General features: G+C 52.0%; 5 protein-coding genes across 5 annotated transcripts; 2 read left to right on the plus strand and 3 right to left on the minus strand.

Moving 5' to 3' along the window:
* Positions 1-6: 6 nt before the first annotated feature.
* EDD37DRAFT_16512 (cyclohexanone monooxygenase) lies at positions 7-2,229 on the minus strand. Its single transcript, XM_062809800.1, has 3 exons — positions 1,983-2,229; positions 464-1,927; positions 7-405 (listed from the first exon to the last, which is right to left on the minus strand). Exons 1-3 carry the CDS (start codon positions 2,057-2,059, stop codon positions 315-317), a joined length of 1,632 nt encoding a protein of 543 aa, XP_062674558.1. The 5' UTR covers positions 2,060-2,229; the 3' UTR covers positions 7-314.
* Positions 2,230-3,210: 981 nt separating this feature from the next.
* Positions 3,211-5,871, minus strand: EDD37DRAFT_16552 (potassium channel, subfamily K). The gene is made up of 4 exons (XM_062809806.1): positions 5,484-5,871; positions 4,560-5,430; positions 3,951-4,512; positions 3,211-3,905 (listed from the first exon to the last, which is right to left on the minus strand). The coding sequence occupies exons 1-4, from the start codon at positions 5,780-5,782 to the stop codon at positions 3,310-3,312; spliced, it is 2,328 nt and encodes a 775-aa protein (XP_062674559.1). The 5' UTR covers positions 5,783-5,871; the 3' UTR covers positions 3,211-3,309.
* Positions 5,872-7,463: 1,592 nt separating this feature from the next.
* On the plus strand, positions 7,464-10,409 carry EDD37DRAFT_16541 (SUR7/PalI family-domain-containing protein). Its single transcript, XM_062809803.1, has 3 exons — positions 7,464-8,014; positions 8,070-9,546; positions 9,594-10,409. Exons 1-3 carry the CDS (start codon positions 7,828-7,830, stop codon positions 10,303-10,305), a joined length of 2,376 nt encoding a protein of 791 aa, XP_062674560.1. The 5' UTR covers positions 7,464-7,827; the 3' UTR covers positions 10,306-10,409.
* A 1-nt stretch (position 10,410) lies between these two features.
* Positions 10,411-12,812, minus strand: EDD37DRAFT_16532 (LMBR1-like membrane protein-domain-containing protein). Its single transcript, XM_062809802.1, has one exon. The coding sequence runs from the start codon at positions 12,667-12,669 to the stop codon at positions 10,603-10,605; it is 2,067 nt and encodes a 688-aa protein (XP_062674561.1). The 5' UTR covers positions 12,670-12,812; the 3' UTR covers positions 10,411-10,602.
* Positions 12,813-13,906: 1,094 nt separating this feature from the next.
* On the plus strand, positions 13,907-18,529 carry EDD37DRAFT_644462 (uncharacterized protein; the record flags this gene model as incomplete). The annotated part of the gene is made up of 1 exon (XM_062817517.1): positions 13,907-18,529. The coding sequence occupies one exon, from the start codon at positions 13,907-13,909 to the stop codon at positions 18,527-18,529; it is 4,623 nt and encodes a 1,540-aa protein (XP_062674562.1).
* Between the last annotated feature and the right edge of the window lie 319 nt (positions 18,530-18,848).

Here is an 18,848-nt window from a genome sequence, read left to right on the forward strand (position 1 = left end):
ACGTCGGGAGGCAGACAGTCAATATTTACCATTCGAATAAGGCTAACCCATAAATGCGAACAGTCTTTTCGATTTCGAGGATATAGGGTAACTGTGATACCAAGTCCCTCTTCACCATTTCATGACTCAGTCACATTGCAATACTTTCGTCCTGAGGTACACCAAACCAGCGCGCCGTCTTATCCCATCTTGTCTTGTCTTTTTCTGACCTGCGATGTAGATCAATCGCTAATCTGTCCCATCAACTGCCTTACACTGAGCGGAGCAGTATACGCGTCGCCAACCATCATGCTACAGGCTAACAGGAGTCGAGTTTATGACTTGCCAGTCTCAACCTTCCAGCCCTGCAAATCATTCTCCAGACTCCGATTCAGGGTACCCACATATTCAACCATGCCACCAGCCCTGTCTTTCTGTTAGCAGATACTTTCGTGATATAGTGAAGGGTGAAGTAAAGACTCACCAATTCAAAGGCTCAACCTTCCGTCCAGGGATATTGGCACCCTGATACCAACTCTTCGCCATAGGAAACAACGTAGCATCCCACTCCTCTCTCAAACGTCTACACCAGTCATCTTCACTCTCCTGGGTGGCCTCCAGTCTCGTGATACCCTTCTCCTTGATTATCTTAAACGCCTTCTCCACCCACTCAGCCTGGAACTGCGTACAACTTGGTCCCGAACTGAACGCGGTAGGCGCCTGCGGACCATAAAGGAAGAACATGTTAGGAAACTCGGGCATGGCGATTCCCATTGCCGTTTTTGTACCATCTTTCCAGTGATCGGCTATAGTCCCGCCCTTGGTCCCCTGGATATTCAGCTGGGCTAGGGATCCAGTGACGCTGTCGAAGCCTGTCGCCAGAATGATGACGTCGACATCGACTTGGCCCTGGCTCGTCTTGAGGCCGGTGGCCGTGACTTCCTCGATGGGCGCTTTATTGACGTCGACGACCTTGACGTGCGGCTGGTCGACAACTTCGTAAAACCGCTGTTCGAGGGATGGACGCTTCGTGCCCCATGGGTGAGGCGGGACCTCGGGCGCGAACAGCGCTTGCTTTTCAGGGTCCTTGAGTCGTTTTAGGATCTGTTTGCGCCAGAAGTTGTAGGCTTCTTCATTGGCTTTAAGGTCGAAGAGCATGTCCTTGTATGTGGCGAGCCAGAAGTTGAAACCGCCCTTTTCGACCATGAGCTCGTGGTAGAACTTCTCGCGCTCTTCGGGGGTGTCGTCGAAGGTCTTGCGCTGGACGAAGTCGTATGTGAAGCCGGCGAAGGTGTGGCGTGTGGCTTCAATTTGTTGCTCGTACCAGCCGTTCTTCTTCTTTTCTTCTTCCTCTTTCTCGTCGAGTTGTCGTTGGTTCATGGGCAGACACATGTTTGGTGTGCGCATGTAGATCGTCATTTCCTTCGTTATATCGCCCAGCTCTTGAATGCATTGAATGCCAGAAGCGCCTGTGCCGACAACGGCAACACGCTTACCTTTGAGGTTGACGCCGTGCTGGGGCCAGACGGCTGTGTGGTAAATGTCGCCTCGGAAGTTACCCAGACCAGGGAAGGGTGGTGTATATCGTTTGCTTGCGAAGCCGATACACGGCAGGAACCAGCGTGCGTAGATCTCAGTGCCGTCCGCGCATTCGATGAGCCATTGTTGCCGGTCTTCGTCAAAGGCGGCGCTGTCGACGTTCTTGTTGAAGGAGGTGTAGTCTCGAACGTGCCATTTCTTCTCGACGTGGTCAAAGTATCGCCGGAGTTCTTTCCAGCCGGCGTACCGTTCGTGGAAGGTGAAGTCTTCCCATAATTCCTTGTCGAAAAGTTGGTAGATAGGTGTGTCAGTGTCGACACGAGCGCCTGGGTAGCAATTCCAGTACCAGATGCCTCCACTGGCAGCACCTTTTTCGAAGATACGCACAGAGTATCCGAGCTTGCGGAGTCTGTGGCATGTTAGCGGACTCGTGAGGTGGGTATTGCTTGGGGCCTCGAGCTTACCGATTTAGCAGGGTAAAGGAAGCGAATCCAGCCCCGACGAGCAGGACATCTACCTCTTCTATTTGATGAGAGCCCATCTTTCAGGTATTTTGGCCTTGTTCAGCTTATGCCTTCGATTTTTGAAGCAACAACAAAGGACAACGTGCAACGGAGGTAGATGTGCCGATCTCGCAAGATCATATGCAAGTCGTTATGTGCGTATTTATAACCCCGCGTCTCGATTTCCCCCGGATGGGTTTCCAAGGGCAAAAGGCACCGGATCATATTCCGAAGTCCGTGCGATGGCCTCGTGAGGGGTTCGTAGGCGGGCCAAAGGAGTGTTGCACGTATGACATGATCCTGGTTGAAACACATGGGGGTGGTGGCGGAAGTGATCGACATGTGGATGTTTATAAATTCGAGCAATTTCAAGCGCTGTCAGTGAGGTGTGTCCATAGGTAAGTATGGGGTGGGGAGCCGCCCGGAGTCGACTGGCGACAGACTCCAGGATTTGTGAATGGTGGAGTGATGCTGCAGTGATGACCTGAGATGGACCGAGCGGCGAAACCGGATGTCAGGCAAACACCAGCACATTTCGAGTTATACCGAGGTGCGTCTCGCACATATGAATCTGGAATGCCAGGCAGTTATCGATGATTCACTTCGCGATAGGCTGGCCTTCGCAGGACTTGTTGAACCCTCCCTATGAACATCATATCTAGGCGTTCTCCATGAGTGTAGTTGATAGAAGGTCAGGTGCGAGTACGAGGTTCTCGTATCTACATGCCTCTAGGTGAAGACTCCTCGAGTTGGAAATGCTGGGGGATGTCCTCGTATCGAGTGACCTCGGTTACGTCGACTTACAGTAGCCCCGGACTTTTCGAGAGCGAGAGGGATGCAAGGCGGGGTGGGGTGTATGCGGCGGTGGCGTGAGATCTTGGGGGTGGTCTCTGCCTGATGACGACTTACTATCGGGGTACATTTATACCGAGAGATAAGATACTCTGATTACGGGAGAATGGAACAATGCATACCTACCAGGTAAGTCGTAATAGTCTTCGTGCTTCCTTTGTACAGTATACGACTATGGATATCGACACCTGAGTATCCAGCCTCAAAGACCGGCAATGCTTCCCAATAGCCAAAAACATACCGATATGCAGATTTTGGCCCTTCAATGCCTTCGAAACAAGACCTCCGACGCCTTCGCTAAATTCAAAACCTGTGTGTTACCCAATTCCAACCAGAAAAGGAGATCATTAGCGACAAAAGCTTCCCAAATGGGAACATCCAAACGCCGTCAGCCTTGTCCGACTCTTCATTGTTTGCCTCAACACCACCCTAGCCATTATTCGTCGCCTGTCACAGTTTTTTCACTCGAGCCTTCTTCGTCTTCTTCCTCGTGTTTCTTCCTTTCTTCCGGATCTTTGTCCTGTTCTTTACTCTGCATGTGCTTCTCAGTCGCTTCTCTCTGCTCGTTCGTCCCGTCCTCTTGCGGATGATTCCTCTTTGTTTCGCCCTTAACTTGTTCTTCCTTCTCATTTCCTTCTCCTCGAAGACTCTCTTCCAGTCGAATGAACAACTTTTCCAAAAGCCATTCAGCTTCTTCCTTGTCGCCCATCAGTGGGCTTCGGTTGCCAATCCAGCTCCATTTGACTTTCTCTCCTTTCTGGTTCGGGGCTTTGTCAGTCCCCGATGCGAACGCACCTTCTTGTCCGCTCAACTCCAATGCTTTTGCCTGAGTGGTATCATCATCATGTCCACTAAAATCGTTTTCAATGTCCGCGGCATGTCGGTGGGCCGATGCATCGTGCTCATCCTCGCCCAGCAGCCTCAGGAAATATACCCATTCGTCATATCGGTATTCCTTCGGAGTCGATGCTGTGGTGTCTTCGTAGACTCGTCGGATTGCACTGATGAGGACGTGTCGGTAATGATGTTCATCTACGTATGTCAGTCGTCAATTCTCTGGAGGGAAAGTACTCTTACCCTCTTCCCAGCGATCTCCTTTGTCGCGAGCTTCACCCTCGTCTTTCTTTTCTGCGTCCTCAAAGTCTTTGGCCATGTGGTCTTGGTTGGCGCGATCCTTTCTAGATTCTGGTTGCCGCCTTCTTCCTCCACCTCTCTTGAACAGCTTCGTTAAGCCGGGGTGCAATTCTTGGTATCCGGACGTACCAGCCTCGTCGGCGCCGTTTTCGACGTCCTCGTGAGGCGAAGCTGCCTTTCCCAGGGTGGCTTTGTAGATACCATGTTTCAACCTCTCCTTCGTGCTGTTCTCATCGCTAGGCAGGACAGAAATCTCACCCAACCAGATGGTGACGTCTTTGATGGTTTTGACAACAGTATCGCCCATATCGGATATCAAGATCGTCAAAGAGGGTACGGCCAGCAATGACCAAAACACAAAGAAGGGTTTGCCGCTGTTGCTGATAGGCTGAAAGTCTCCATATCCGATAGTCAAGAGGGTTGTGTAAGAGAAGTAAAAAGCCTCAAAATAGCTCCAGTCCTGATTCCGCTCTGCCTTGAAGAAAACGAGTGCCCCAATGGTCCACTGCAGATGGTCAGCCAACGCCTCTATGGGCTGATTGTGCAACATACCAAGAATGTAAATGCAAAGGCGGAGATCCCAAGGCTCATATACTTGCGTTCTGTAGCGGCTCGGGCCTGGACGTTCCGCATGGCCTCAAACTCGGCAGCCCTTCGGTCGAGTTCTGCAATTTTCTCTTCGCCTGGCTTGACCTGCAATGCGGCTGCGGTATCTCCTTTGATACCCATGATGGTCTTGCGCTGCTTGTCTCTCCTCTGCGTGGCTTTCGCGATCTCCTTGACCAGTCGAGCACGGCTCTTCTCGGTCAATCGAGCAGACATTTTCTTCTTTCCTCTATCTAAAATGAGTGATCTGATCGACCCGACCACAAGACCCAGAATGATGATACCACCAATGGCGAACGGAAAGATTAAGCTTCGACCCAGATGAGTCGACGGAGTATAATCATCACCAATGCCGATAGTGAGAGTGGTGAAGTCGGCCCAAAACACAGCATCCAAAAACCTCCACCCTTCGATTTTGGAATACACCAGTGCTCCCAGAAGCAGATAGACCAAGTATGCAATGGTTTGCAGCATCAACGTGCGTTGAGCGACGGTGAGCTTGAATTCCCTGCTATAGTAGCCTTTGTAAGCACCGTACACGGTACAACACATCAGATAGGAGATGATCTGGTATAGGCCGGCAGCGAAGATAGCATAGTAATATGCTTGGGATAGTGCCTGATCTTTCACCCCGGGTGCGTGGAAGTCGTGAGCGGCCACGGCAACGAGGGCGATGAGGAGGACGGAGGCAAACCAGAAGCCTAGGATGGTTATGGGTTGGGCAATCTTGAAGGGCACTCGGCGAGCCATGTTAAGGAGGAGTGACATGTTGGCGATCAAGGCGCAAACGAGTGAGACGGCGTTCACAGCAATGAGCCTGTAGTGTCACGTATGAGCCATAGGGCGCCAAAGGAGAGATGGGTGGCATACCATCCTGGGTCCTTTATGTCTTTACCGTGTTCCTCTGTGCCACCTGGCGGGATCGAGACTCTCCAATTCTCTACCAAGGCACAGACACTGAATGCATTGGCCATTGGGCCGAACGTGCCGGCAACGAGAGGGAATCCGGTCGACGCATACCACCATCTTGCAGGCATCAAGAAGTTTCTTTCCTCCTCTTCCTCATCCATGTCATCCTGAGGATGCTCTTTATCCTTGGCTTCGATGACATTTTCTCTGACCTGATCGTAGGCATCGTCGATCGGTCCATCAAGGCCAGGGTCGTTCATTGTATCGTTGGGGGAGGATTAGTGCGAAGTGACTCTTTCACACTCGACGCGCGCATCCCTTGTTCCTACTGCTATTGAGTAAAGTAGTAAGAGACGGTCGTGAACGACAGTGGTGGTCAGCAGCGCAGCAAAGAAAGAAAGTGAGGCTTGAAAATCAACCACATGCAATGCAGTGTTGATGCTCGTAGAATTGCGGGAAAGATATGTCTTGCAGATGTCAAAAAGATCGAAAATCGGAGGAGGGGTACCCATGCTTTTGGCATCCACGCCCCAAAAACCCATCCTTGTCTTTGTCATGCCCCCCAGATCTTACGGAATGACGTCGCACCGTGCTTATAGGGGCCCCGTGCCCATAGCGATTGGGCTCGCTTATCGAAATAACCTGGAAGCGGTGCACGCCTAGAAAAGTTTGTCCCAGGACAAGAACACGAATCTTGCGTGCGACTGTAACCTAGAGATGCCTCGTCGCAGAGTCCTGGGTAGCGCATTAATCAAGATGTACGGGGTACTGCTTGCCTGATCTCTTTTGCAATGAATGCATACAGACCCCGCTGTCCATATGGTTCGGCGAATTGTTCGTTTTCGGGCCAAGAAGAATATGGTCAATGCCTTGGGCTAGTTGACTAGGTAGTTGTATTTAGAAGAGTTAGAGAACCGAACTGACCTGGTAACCACTACCGCTTTTTTCTGGGGGCCTTCCCTCGTGCTGAGTTATGGTTCCCATGACATTGGGAGTTCATTGCGGACCGCCGAGCATCCATGGAAAAGGTGGTGTGCTCAGAGGATGCTTTGCGCGCATGATATTCGAATCATCTGCAATGGGCTACTCCCGAGAGTGACCACCACTTTGGCTGTATGGTCACTGTTGCTCCCTGTACAGTGAGCGATTATGGATTCACAGGCTGGCATTTGGCGAGCGGGTTTCCTCTTATAGGGCATGAATTGATTCTGTTCTGCGGGAAGAACATCGTCAATATTACGTCGGATTTCAGCATGTTCATGACAGCCAACAACAATGACAACAGGTCACTGATCTTGATAGATAAAGCCATCAGCCCTTAAGTGTTCGGAGTTAAAGGTTCGACCCTGGTTCGAGACGGACCCTAGATCTCCCATTGAATAACTGACTGCATTTTGAATAGAAAATACGGACTATGTCGTTGATGGCTCTTGCGTGTAGAGTACCACAGATCCAAGCTGGTTCTTTCAATCATCATGCCACCAACGCGGCCTACACGTGACCAATTTCCTTGGAGGAGATTGCGCGCTGTAATCTTCCAGGTTCTCGCGTGTTGAAGTTGAAGTGGACGTGGACGTGGACGGGGACCTCGAAACATGTTTGACCCACGAAAGCCGTTTGTCCTTCTTCACTGTCAACGTCAGCATCAGAGTCATTGACAACGGAGACTATGTACTGTATGTATCATGATGTGCGTGAGGCCATCATCTTGAGGTATCCAAACATCTACACACAATGGGACGGACATACTGCTGGGGGCTGGTCTGTTCCTTTTTACACTTTGAACCATGTTTCCCACGCATCAACCTAAGCAGTGCTAAGCTACTAAGGTCCGTGGCTCAACTGTCGGCCGGACAATGTCGACGAGTCTTGGACGATTCTCCTCCACTTGGTAGACGCAACTTCCAATCTGAAGCAGCCTCCCAGTGACCCAGTGGAGGGCCACAGTAAACCCAGAAATCCACTCCTTTCCCGGTTTTGGATCTCAAAACCGCATGCACTCTGCACCACTGCACAGCCTCTTTCGCTTCAACACCACCACCACCACCACCACCTCATTCTCTCCACGCTGCCGATCCATTCACTTATTGTACAGTACAGTCTATCACAGTAAAACTTGTAGCCTCTGTGCTATACTTGCACTCACTCTCAACACCCACCACTTTCGCTCGTTCCATATCACCATTCATCCATGCGCACCTCTCTCCTTACTCGACTCGGCGCAATCGCGCCATTCACTTGAACAAATCATCCTGTGGTGCACCCGTGCATCCTCCAACGGCATCCCACTTTGCGACTTCCAAAAATGTTGAAACCCGCGACTCCTCTGACGGTCCTACTGTTCATATCCTTCGTCCTTCTACTCCTCTCCGTCATATCCACTCCCGTGGTCAAAGGAATCCCTATCGCAACCTATAAGGGTGTCAACTTTGGTGTCTTCGGTTATTGTACTACCACAGGATGCAGTGGTATAAGAGTGGGATATACAACGGGTAATGACCAATTCTGACCCGTAGATGGCACAAAAGATCACTGACATCCCTGCAGATGACTTGTCCAGCTCTAGTTCAGACTTCAGCTTGCCGTCGAGCACCAGGCATTCCTTATCGTCGCTCCTCATCGTCCACCCGGTCGCTGCGTTCATGAACTTGGTTTGCCTTGCCTTGGCTGCAGCCGCTCACTTGCATTCTCCATCGCACTCTGCCCGATATTTGCTGGGCCTTCTGATCCTCCTGCTGCCAACTTTACTCGTCACACTCCTGGCTTTCTTGGTTGATATCCTCTTGTTTGTCCCGCATTTACAATGGGCAGGATGGATCGTGCTCGCCTCGACAATCTTGATCGCGGCTTCGGGGGTGGTCACCTGTGCCATGAGGAGAACTTTGGTCTCGCGCAAGGCGCGCAAGAAGAGAATCGCAGAGAATGCCGAAATGAGCGGGGAGAATTTCTACAACAGACAGGCGCAGGAGAGCAAGACCAATACCTTCACCACAGCAGAGCCCACAATGCCCATGGTCAATGGTGCTCCTGGCGGAGACAGGTTGCCAAACTTTGCGACATATGACGCGAACCATAGGCCTGATGAAGAACTTCAGCCCCTGAGATCACAAGCATTGTCTACCGATGGAGCGACCACAAGGGACGGTGCTTCGGAACGCTTCTACCCTCCTGGTTCTCGAGCAAGCAGTCGACCCCCTTACAGCGGACCGACAGATCAGTTCGGAAACGTTCCTCCAGTTCCTGTCGGCGCCGCGATGACTCCCCAAGGCAGAAGATCCGGAGAAGAACGAAACCCCGGTGGTGCTTATCGATCAGGATCCGTCCCACCACCAGCAACCTACCGCGATGGCTCTGTACCTCCTCAAGGTCCTTACCGCGACGGCTCGGTCCCTCCACCGGGTAGTCGAACCTACGGCGGACGTGGCAGGGGTGGCCATCCCTCTCGGGGAGGTTACCCTCAACGTGGCGGTTATGGTCCCAGGGGACCTCCACCACCTCAAGGCTACCCTGGTCGCGGTGGATTCTCGACGGAAATGAGAGGAAATTATGGCGGACGTGGTAGAGGTGGCTATCCTCCGCCGGGTGCCGCTGGCGCTGTTGGGGGAGCTATGGCAGCCGGTGCAATGATGGCAGGTGGGCAAGGTCGTCCTCCGCCAGGTTACAGAGGCAATGGACCGGACAGAGTCACACCACCCGAGGACTATCAGGATAGAATGGGACCGTTCGGGCCCATTGCCAATTCGACACCATACATCGAAAACGGATCGCCCAACAGGGGTGACACAATCAGTCCGTCTGTATATACTACCGTGACCAGTGGTGAAGAGCAAGCTGTTCCGTACGGCGCCCGCGCACAGTCTCCCGGAGGACAACGGATGCCATCCTACGGAAGCCGACTGCAGTCTCCGAGTGGAACTGCTCGTCAACCTTCTTTACCTCCAGCCATGCCCCCTCTTCCATCTCAAGCTGCAGAGTTGCCGAGCACTTCGAGAGAGTCTAATTCAAGATCACAAATTCAAGATCAGTAAGTGAGAAGCGGTCAAGCATGTTATCTGAAACTGACTTTCGCAGATACGTTCCTCCGCGTGCTGCATGGAACAATACGTCCACCAACGACTTTGCTCAGCCCGGGTCTCCAGGGCGCTATCAAGGGTCTGCAATTGAGCTCCCTACCAGTGGAAGCCACGTGGGAGGCTACCCCCCCGGACCCCGAAAGAACCGTGTAAATTCTGGTGGTCAGAGTGATGTATATTATGAAGATGTCGACCCGCGTTTTGCCTCCGACCCCGATACCATGCCACCCATGCCACAAAACCCTCCGCTACAAAACCAATCAAGAGTGCCTCCTCTTTTGACACCTGGACCATACCGACCGGACTCGGTCACCAGACTGCCACAAACAAATTCCTACGAAGACCTGCCAGGCGCTCGGTCGCCTGCCGAGAGCGAAGCCAGTAACTTCACCTCCGTCAGCCAGCGAGGAGTCAATCCCAATTGGCGACCAGGTAACGGTGGGGAGTTCAGCTCACTTGGTCCCGCGAGACGGCAACACCAGGCGAAGCGTGATGTCCTGCTTGCAGGAAATCCCGACTTTGAAATCCCCGGCATGAGTGGTGCTCCCCGTGCAGGACCGCGGACGCGAGGCGGACCCGGTATGAGAGGTGGCCTGGGTGGAGGGCCTCCTCGGCCTATACCCGCCAGCGCTGTTGGAGCGGGAGCGGATGGCAGATACCCAATGGGGCCAGAGTCACCAGGACTAACGGGTGGCATGAGAGAAATATAATAGCGATGAATTGTATGTAACTACGGCCAAAGATTAATTAATAACGCTTCTGGAGGATAACAAACAATGAGATTACGATTATGCGAGATTGATGTTTGACATTTCATTAGGTCTTCGCTAAGGGGTTGCAGTATCAATCCACAATGTACAATGTACAGGTAATGATCTCAAGCTTGTAGTAAGGAGTACTCAAGATGATGATCGTGTTGGTCAGAAGCCAGAAGTTTGTTGAATATGTGAAAGACGTCAATCATTAGTATTGCTGCACAATGTCTAAAGTAATCTCTATATCAAATGTTATAACATGATCCGTCCATCAGCATTCCGCGAGCCAAACAGCCCGAGGACGTTATTACTCTGACCAGATTGATTACTCGAAGGCGCAGAGTCGTTATCAGCATTCCCAGATGCAGATCCGCCCATCCATTTCGGCACCTTGAAGCCTGATCCGGACCGGGAAGAAGGCTGCATCCATTTCGGCGTGTCGATCGTGTCAATCGTATTCTTGACTCTGCGGCCAAAAAGCGTAAAGAAGTTCTCCTCGTCGGGCTCCGGATCGAGCGCCGCTCGAGCAGTTGGTCTGGAAGACGTCGCGCCCCCTATGGCGGCACTGCGCTGTGCAGGCGGAACCCATCTCGTCGGTGCCCCTGAAGGTCGCGCAGTGTCAAGCGACGGCCGCGGCGAGTCGCTTAGACCCAGTGTTGTCGTCCGATTACCCTGAAGATCACGCGCGATCAGGTCGCGGCCTTCACGCCACCCGCCGGTCCCATAACCAGATGGATTCTCGGCCTCCTCGTCGTCCTCGAGAATATCAAACCCGAAAACGTTCTTGATTCGGCCGTACAAGTTGAACAGTGCGGCACAGACGGGTATCAAAACGAAGATGGGGAACAAATAGTCGAACCATGTCCCCAACGGAGTCAAATTGATCAGTCGACCGAGGAACTGGTAGAATGTGGATGCTTTCTGAACGTCTTCCGGCAGAAAAGTGAGGAAGTTGTAGGCTAATGGCACTGTCAATTTGGCGATTTGTCCGGCGTACCAGCATGCCGACTCGGCGTATGTGTTGCGCTTGACGAGGGCTCGTTGATTCCAGGTCGGAACGTCGTTGACGCTGCTGAGGGCACATACGCACATGTATGTGATCCACATGGATGCCAGGAGTTGGCCGCCCAGACCGATTAGGTAGTTCTTGTTGCTGGGGTGGTGGATGACTGTCAGACTGACGACTGAGAGTTGAGGTGCTGGGAATTTGATGATTTCGGACCATATCACGGCGACGGAGGCGAGGGATAAAATGCCTCCCAAGACGATATGAAGTGCTGGTATGATGTGGACGTGTAGGTGGTAGCGCATGAACGGCGTCATGAAGTTTAAGCGCGATGATGATCGGCCAAAGTCCAACTTTCTGGAGGCTTTGGAGTCCATGATCGTTTGTAGATCGGACGCTGTCTGGACGATGCTGTCCCATTCATGGATGTATCTGGCTCGGCGATGTCGTGCTCGTACGAGCCTTCGAGTCAGGTCGGCTAGATATCGTTCCGTGATGACCGCTGGGACTTTGGCCGAAGCGTCAATGGTGGTCAGGTTTGCGAAAATTCGACTCTCGGGCTGACCGGTCATATCGACCAATTCGTCTATCCATTCCTGAAAGTCGCGAGCTGTTCCCGTCTTCCTTTGCTTCAATTGCATAACTTGCGCCTCCAGTTCATCCAATGCGACAATGGCTTCTTCCAACTTTTCGTGAACCTTAGGCGCCTGGGCTTGCACACGGCGCAAACTACCGGCAATGTCTGCTTTGCGGAACATCTTCCTGGGTATCGCGACGAGACCATGACCCATGAGGTAAATGGCAAGCATCAAGCCCCATACATATGCCAGCGCCATAACCAACCCCCTTATGGCCGTGAAGTCGAATCCGTAGGAGAAGATCATGTAGATCAAGCCGACGACACCGCATGAGATGACGATGAGTTGGTATTTGCCATTGGACCGTAGAGAGTATATCATGCGAGCCTTAGGGTCGCGGTATCCAGCATCCATGTATTCTGCTAAGAGAGGCAGCACCACCCATGTCAACATGAAGGTCAGCCAGTATACGATCCTCCACGAAACCAGGACCGCCCTGGCTGGTAGCCATATCCCTTTGTCGCCATGTTCTTGCTCATGCGCACTGGAAGCGAGGTCGATCGGGACTAGAAGGATAGCACTGACGGGAAGGACAAGGGCGAGGTATATCGGAACTAGTAGGAACGCAGGAGTCGTTCGTAGAGGAAGGTAATGTCGTAGAAGAAGGAGGACCGCGATCGAGATCATCAAGAATGCCAACAGCGCAAACACATCTGAGCCTACCGAAGAGGCCATATTGCTAGTTGTACAAATGCGACCAGGAGAGCCCGTCAATGGTCGCTCGTATAAGGGTGATTGATCATGTCGCAACGTCCGGAGTCAATAAGCAATGGTGCGACAAGGATAAGGAGGGAGAAGTGTCGCAGCCCTTTACTCGTAATCGGTGACGAGCGGCTCTTGTGCCCCTTTCAACTCTCTATGCGAGTATCGCAGAAGAGCGAAGTGCGCGGATGGTTGCGGAGTGGTCATGCGCGACTTTTACTGTACAGCAATGGTGTTGCAAGGTGTTGAGTGACGTTGCTTAAGTTAGACCGGCTTGGGAAGGGCAATCGCTAGGCGATCTTCTAACCCCGTTAGCCCCTAAGTTAGAATTGCGTCCTTCCTTAAAGTAATAAACCCTGTCCCCATGCGTGCCAGGCGAACGCCAGCAAAGCCTGAAAGTTTGGGAAGATGGATAACTTAGTCGAGCCTTGCTCATTCCCCACCCTCCCGTGGCTTCTTCCTTCCTGCGCTCGTCACCTGCAAGAATCCATAACTCCATACCTATACTTACATGTGCGTCGTTAGTCGAACTATTTCGCATTGACAACTCTTCACCTTCACCTGTTTGACTCTACCACAACTTGTACTGTTTATACGTCGGCCAACCCAATACCTATCACTTCCTTACCCGCTAAAGTTCCAACCACGAGACCAATAAAACACCAGTACCGGTCAAAATATCGTGGAAACATTGGCTTGACTCTATACGACGCGCCTTACTGGCGCCCAACCACATCACATCTGACTCTTCAGGCGCCATACTTCTACTCCAGCTGCTCTAAGCCTCGAGTCCAGTATTGACTGCAGTCCGACTATCCCTTCACCCATTTTATCCTGCCTGAAGATATCCTCTTCCTATCCTTATGCCTGAATCCTCGAGATCTCGCCGGCCTCCACCCTCTTCACAAGCCTAGTCCGTGCTCGACTTCTGGTCGCGGATCGTGTCACCAAGACCTTTTCGTCGTTCAGCCTGACTCAGTTTTGGAGTACGAGTTGTGTGACTTTCACCAGACCCCTACTACTACCTCCCTACCTGCGTTCGCTTCTCGCCGCGATCACTTCACTATTCCGGCTGGCCGGGACTTCGAGGTGTGTCACGCCCTGTCTACCAAGTGATAGTCCGGCTCGGAAAGGTCGAATGCCGTAGAAGGCACGTTCTGGCCGCCACGGCGACTCTATCTAAACCATGAATCCACAACAATTCCAAAATATGGCGGGCATGGGTCGTGGGATGCCAAATAACATGCAGCAGATGACCATGGCTCAGCAGATGGCTGGCCAAATGGGACCACAGATGGGAGGGCAGTTGAATGGTCAAATGGGCGGGCAAATGGGAGGGCAGATGGGCGGGCAAATGGCTGGCCAGATGGGAGGTCAGATGCCGAGGGCAATGTCTCAGCAGATGGGCGGACAAATGAGCCTAAGCCATCCTTCGGTTCAGCAGCATATCTTTGACATGCTGAATAGTCAAGGGCCATTCACCGGATGGCAGGCCAATGTCGGTATCAGAGATCGAGCCGGACAGATCAAGTTGCTGGTCGACTCGCTTCGTTTGGTCAGACCTCCTGTCGAACTACCTCGTGCAATTGAGGTTGCTCTACAATTCGAACGTAAATGTTTCACGCAAAGCGCCAGCAGAGAAGACTACGTGAAAGAATGCAGCGAGAAGTTGGGCAGGATACGGGACCAACGAGCTCAGCAAGTTAACCAGGGCGCCGCCGCTATGATGCAGGGCATGCAGATGCCTATGCAACAAAACATGCAAATGACCAACCAGAATTTCGCGCAGATGCAGCAAATGCAACAGAACATGAACCCTAACATGGGCATGCCTCAACACATGCAACAGCAGATGCAAAGCTCGCCAATGTTCAATCAACCTCAAATGATGATGAACCAAGGCATGCCAAAGATGAACCAAGGTCAAGCCGGCATGATGCAGGCAAACAATCAACCAAAGCAACAGCAGCAACAGAATGGAGTACCTGAACTGACAGCGGAAGACAACAAAACTATCAACCTTAGAGCCGCCGAACTAGCTAAGAGCACAGCAAAGGACGAGATGCGAAACATTGTCGAGAAGATGAATCCGCAGTTGCGTCAAAGTTTGACTCAGAAGTCGGTAGATCCTATCATATACTATTTCCGCATGCTTGCCACCAAAGAATTTAGGAGACAAAAGCAGATGGAAGCAGGGATGGGAGGACCACAGATGAATAACAACGCCAATATGATGGGCCAGCAACAGAGTGCAACCCCTCAGAACGCGACGAGTCAAGGCATGAATGGAAATGCGAATGGGCTTCTGACAGACATGGGCAGATTCCAGGGACAGCAAGCAGAAGGATTGCGATCTCAAGAGACAGGTGAACTCGTTGTCCCCGCGAGCACCAGTCAGAGCATGATGCCGGATCAACTGCGTATCCAACAACAGATGATGGCCAACCAAAGAATGGGACAGCAAGGTCAGAACACTATGAACCCGGCATATCTCCAACAGCAACAACATCTGCAACGAGCGCAAGCGACGAAGATGCAGCAAGCACAATTACAAGCTCAAAATCAGGCGCAGGCGCAGGCGCGTGCTCAAGCCCAGGCCCAGGCTCAAGCTGCTGCTGCGCAGGCACAGATGAATGGACAACGTGGTCAAGGACAAGGTAAACCGCAGACGAGCACCCCTCTTCAAGCCATCAACCGCCCGGTCAATCCCAATGTTACAGGAGCGAGTCCTCAGACAATACCTCGTCCACCCTCGAGTACGCCTATGATGAATCAGCAAATGCCAATGAACAATGCCATGCAACAGCAGGGCCAACAACAACAGCAGCAGCAGCAGCCACAACAACAACAGCCACAACAGACGAATTCGAAAGAGCAAGCTCTGGCAAACTTCCCTGCTCCACTTCAAGCGATCCTCCGCCAGAAACCACAAAGTGAGTGGCGTAATATTCTGCAACAGTTCCAACAGAGTGGGAATATGAGGAGAAGTTTGTCACAACAGCCTCAAGGTATGCAACCGCAAAAACAACAGCCGCAGCCACAGCAACATCAGCAACAGCAACAGCAACATCAGCAACAGCAACAGCAACAGCAACAGCCTCAACAGCAGCAGCAGCCCCAGCCTATGGCCCAGATGCAGAAAGGCGCTTTCCTTCCAGGTGCTTTGCCTATGTCGCAGTCACTGTCCCAAGGTGCCACGACGCAGATGGCCCCAGATATGAGTATGCTAGGCCCCCAAGCCCCAGACATGATGAGACAACAAACACGCCAAATGCAGATGCAACAGTCGAAGCAACAGCAGCTACAACAGGAGCAGCAGCAGCCGCCTCCGCAGAACCAGCAGGGACAACCTCAAGCTTCTCGTCAACAGTTAACTCAACCGCAGATGAAGATCATGGACCAACAGCCAGTGCCCCCTGCGGTGTTCAACAACATCAGACAGCATACACCCTTGCCAGATATGAAAACATGGTATCAACTCAAGCAGTGGCTCATTCAAAACCCCGTGCAAAATTGGCCAGTCTCCCATGTTCTTGACATCCAGGCCACTCATTTCGCCCATATCATGAAGACCCGAAGTATGCAACAACAACAGAACAACGCGCCGCAAGGCCAGAACCAGCAATCACAACAAATGCAACAGATGCAACAAATGCAACAGATGCAGCAGATGCAGCAGATGCAACAGATGCAACAGACGCCACAAATGCCAATGCAAGGCGTTCCTGGCCAAGCGCCTGTTGCTCCTTCTGGTCCTTCTGGTCCAATGCAGCCTCGTATGCCGACTCAAGCAGATATACAGAAGGTTCGACTCGCAAACCCCAAACTAGCAAACCATTCCGACGACCAAATTCGTGCAATGATCCTGCAGCGTCATCGCCAACAAATGCAACAGAAAGCCATGCAGCAGCAGGCGGCCCAAGGAATGACTCAGCCGATGCAACCCACGTCATCTCAACAGGGCCAGCAATTTGCAATGCAACAACAACAGCCACAGAACCAAGGTGCTCCTATGCAAGGCCAGCAACAGCAGCAACGGCCAGCTTCAGCCCAAGCAACAGGGCAAACCCGACCTCTAGGAACGCCGGGCCTGCCGGATGGCAAAGCAGCAAAGCGATTAAGCGATGATGACTTGATGGAAGTGCCTAATCCGAATATCAACAAGCAATCTCAACCACAGATCGATGCCAACAAGATGCCATCACAAATGAGCAAGGAGCAATTCAATGCCCTGGATCCGACCAAGAAGCAACAATTCATCAACTTGCAGCGGCAGCAGGCGGCGGCAAGGAAGGTAGCTGAGCTGGGCAACGAGGTTAGGGCCAACATGCCGAAGCTGCGCCCAATCACGAATATGGACGCGGCCAGTAGACAACGAATTGCCAGGATCTTGACTTCCGACAACGTCAAGAACATGCTGGGAAGGTTCGATGCGTTCCTCATGGCAATCTATCGTATGGAACCGGATGATGGGGCCATCAAACAACTTCAACTGCAGAAATTCCAGTTGTTTTTCCAGTTCAAGCAGTCGTCATTGCCAAACAGGACCTTTGAATTGGCAGATCATTTCAGCATCACCGCTGATAATGTAGAGGCGATCATCAACAATATCACTGCCAGATTTCAGCAGACCATGGCACAAATCCCCAACAAACAACGTCAACAGCCTGCACAATTGACTCCAGAGAACTTGAGCCTTCTGCAGGATCAAGAACGCAAGAAATCAACTGGGAACCAGGTTCCCCCTGCTCCAACTTCCTCACAGCCTCCATTTCAACTTGGGGCTCAACCAGGACAAGGAGCCCCGGCTTGGTACGGAAATGCGGGACTCAAACAAGAAGACCTCAAGCTTCCAGCGGACCCGAAGAGACGTAAGAAGACTCAACCCACCGCGCCTAGTGCTGCTGGCACACCTTCGGTCACTACTTCCCCACAGGCGGCAAAAGCTCCAAAGCCAGCAGAGGTATTCAAGTGTTCTGTGCAAGGCTGCGAGCATCAACTTAAAGGCTTTACCACGCAAGTTGAGCTGGATCAGCACCACAATCTCGCACACAAGTTGGATATGGAGCCAGTCACTGACCCTCTGGCTTTTCTGCATGAGTCTTTACGGTCTGCTTTTAACTTGGATGAAAACCTCAAGCAGATCAAGAAGTCTCTACCAAAGCCAGAGAGCAAAGCCGCAGTGGTTGCCAATGTCAAAGGCGAAGGCGGTGCAGCCACTCCTACTGATATGGCCAGGATTCCGAGCCAGACCGCGACTGGTGCTTCTGCAAAAATCAATGAATCTACAGTGAAAGAAGAAGGCGATCCTTGGAGACATAGCAATATTACACTTGATCAACTAAGTGTCATCTTTGGTGGTGACGAATGGGACGAGCTTTTCGCCTCGCAGGAAAAGCAACAGGAAGAACAACGGAAGTTTTACGAGGCGTACCGCAACACGAGCGACAGGTGGAGAAAGATAGTAGAAGGTCCCAACGGCCATCTTACCGATACATCCACCGACAAATCCAAGAGTCCAGAGATTGCTAGCGACAAGGAACTTCCCGCAGCGCAAGACCAACAAGCCACGGCGGAAAAGGTCACAGAGGATGATCCTTGGATGGTCAGTCTCGAGGGCATTGATGGTCTCGATCTCGAGGACTTGTCTCCATTTGAGGAAATCGATCAGGATGTCGTGATGGGCGACAACGGGTCTCCTTTCGAGGCTGTCGAGAACAAGAAGATGTCGGCGGGAGAGCGCATGGCACGGCATATGGGCCTGGATGTTGACAATCCGGGAAACTGGTCGGAAGCGGACAAGGAGTTGGCGGACTTTTTGCTACATTCGTGAACAAGCGGCTGGCGTTGAGAGTTTTCTCTTTTTATCGTTGGGTACGAACACTTGCCCCTTTCCCAAGTCGTCTCCAGCATGGCGTCCTGGATTATGCGACCTGGGTTGTGGTTGTTGCATTCACACTTATGACTTGATGATGACCCTGGTTTTGGAGCTGGCATGCTCAGGACTATCTATGATGGCGGAGGCGGTTCACCGACTTTTGTTTCGACTTGTATAACATCTTGGATCTTTCTCTCCTTAGGGGATGGGAATTCGAAGCAACAGTAGCCCATCGATATTGATAGCTTGTATGCAACGCGTCGGGTGACCGGAG

This window comes from Exophiala viscosa, assembly GCF_022695815.1.
Source record: "Exophiala viscosa unplaced genomic scaffold EDD37scaffold_1, whole genome shotgun sequence".
Taxonomy (NCBI): Eukaryota; Fungi; Ascomycota; class Eurotiomycetes; order Chaetothyriales; family Herpotrichiellaceae; genus Exophiala; species Exophiala viscosa.

Excerpts from the sequence above, each read along its gene's own strand:
- EDD37DRAFT_16512 (XM_062809800.1), bottom strand. The coding sequence starts at position 2,059 with ATGGGCTCTCATCAAATAGAAGAGGTAGATGTCCTGCTCGTCGGGGCT. Across the intron at positions 1,928-1,982 it reads TCCTTTACCCTGCTAAATCG|ACTCCGCAAGCTCGGATACT; the intron begins GTAAGCTCGAGG and ends AACATGCCACAG. Across the intron at positions 406-463 it reads AAGGTTGAGCCTTTGAATTG|GGCTGGTGGCATGGTTGAAT; the intron begins GTGAGTCTTTAC and ends ACAGAAAGACAG.
- EDD37DRAFT_16552 (XM_062809806.1), bottom strand. The coding sequence starts at position 5,782 with ATGAACGACCCTGGCCTTGATGGACCGATCGACGATGCCTACGATCAG. Across the intron at positions 5,431-5,483 it reads GACATAAAGGACCCAGGATG|GCTCATTGCTGTGAACGCCG; the intron begins GTATGCCACCCA and ends GTGACACTACAG. Across the intron at positions 3,906-3,950 it reads AGGAGATCGCTGGGAAGAGG|ATGAACATCATTACCGACAC; the intron begins GTAAGAGTACTT and ends TGACATACGTAG.
- EDD37DRAFT_16541 (XM_062809803.1), top strand. The coding sequence starts at position 7,828 with ATGTTGAAACCCGCGACTCCTCTGACGGTCCTACTGTTCATATCCTTC. Across the intron at positions 8,015-8,069 it reads AAGAGTGGGATATACAACGG|ATGACTTGTCCAGCTCTAGT; the intron begins GTAATGACCAAT and ends ACATCCCTGCAG. Across the intron at positions 9,547-9,593 it reads AGATCACAAATTCAAGATCA|ATACGTTCCTCCGCGTGCTG; the intron begins GTAAGTGAGAAG and ends TGACTTTCGCAG.
- EDD37DRAFT_16532 (XM_062809802.1), bottom strand. The coding sequence starts at position 12,669 with ATGGCCTCTTCGGTAGGCTCAGATGTGTTTGCGCTGTTGGCATTCTTG.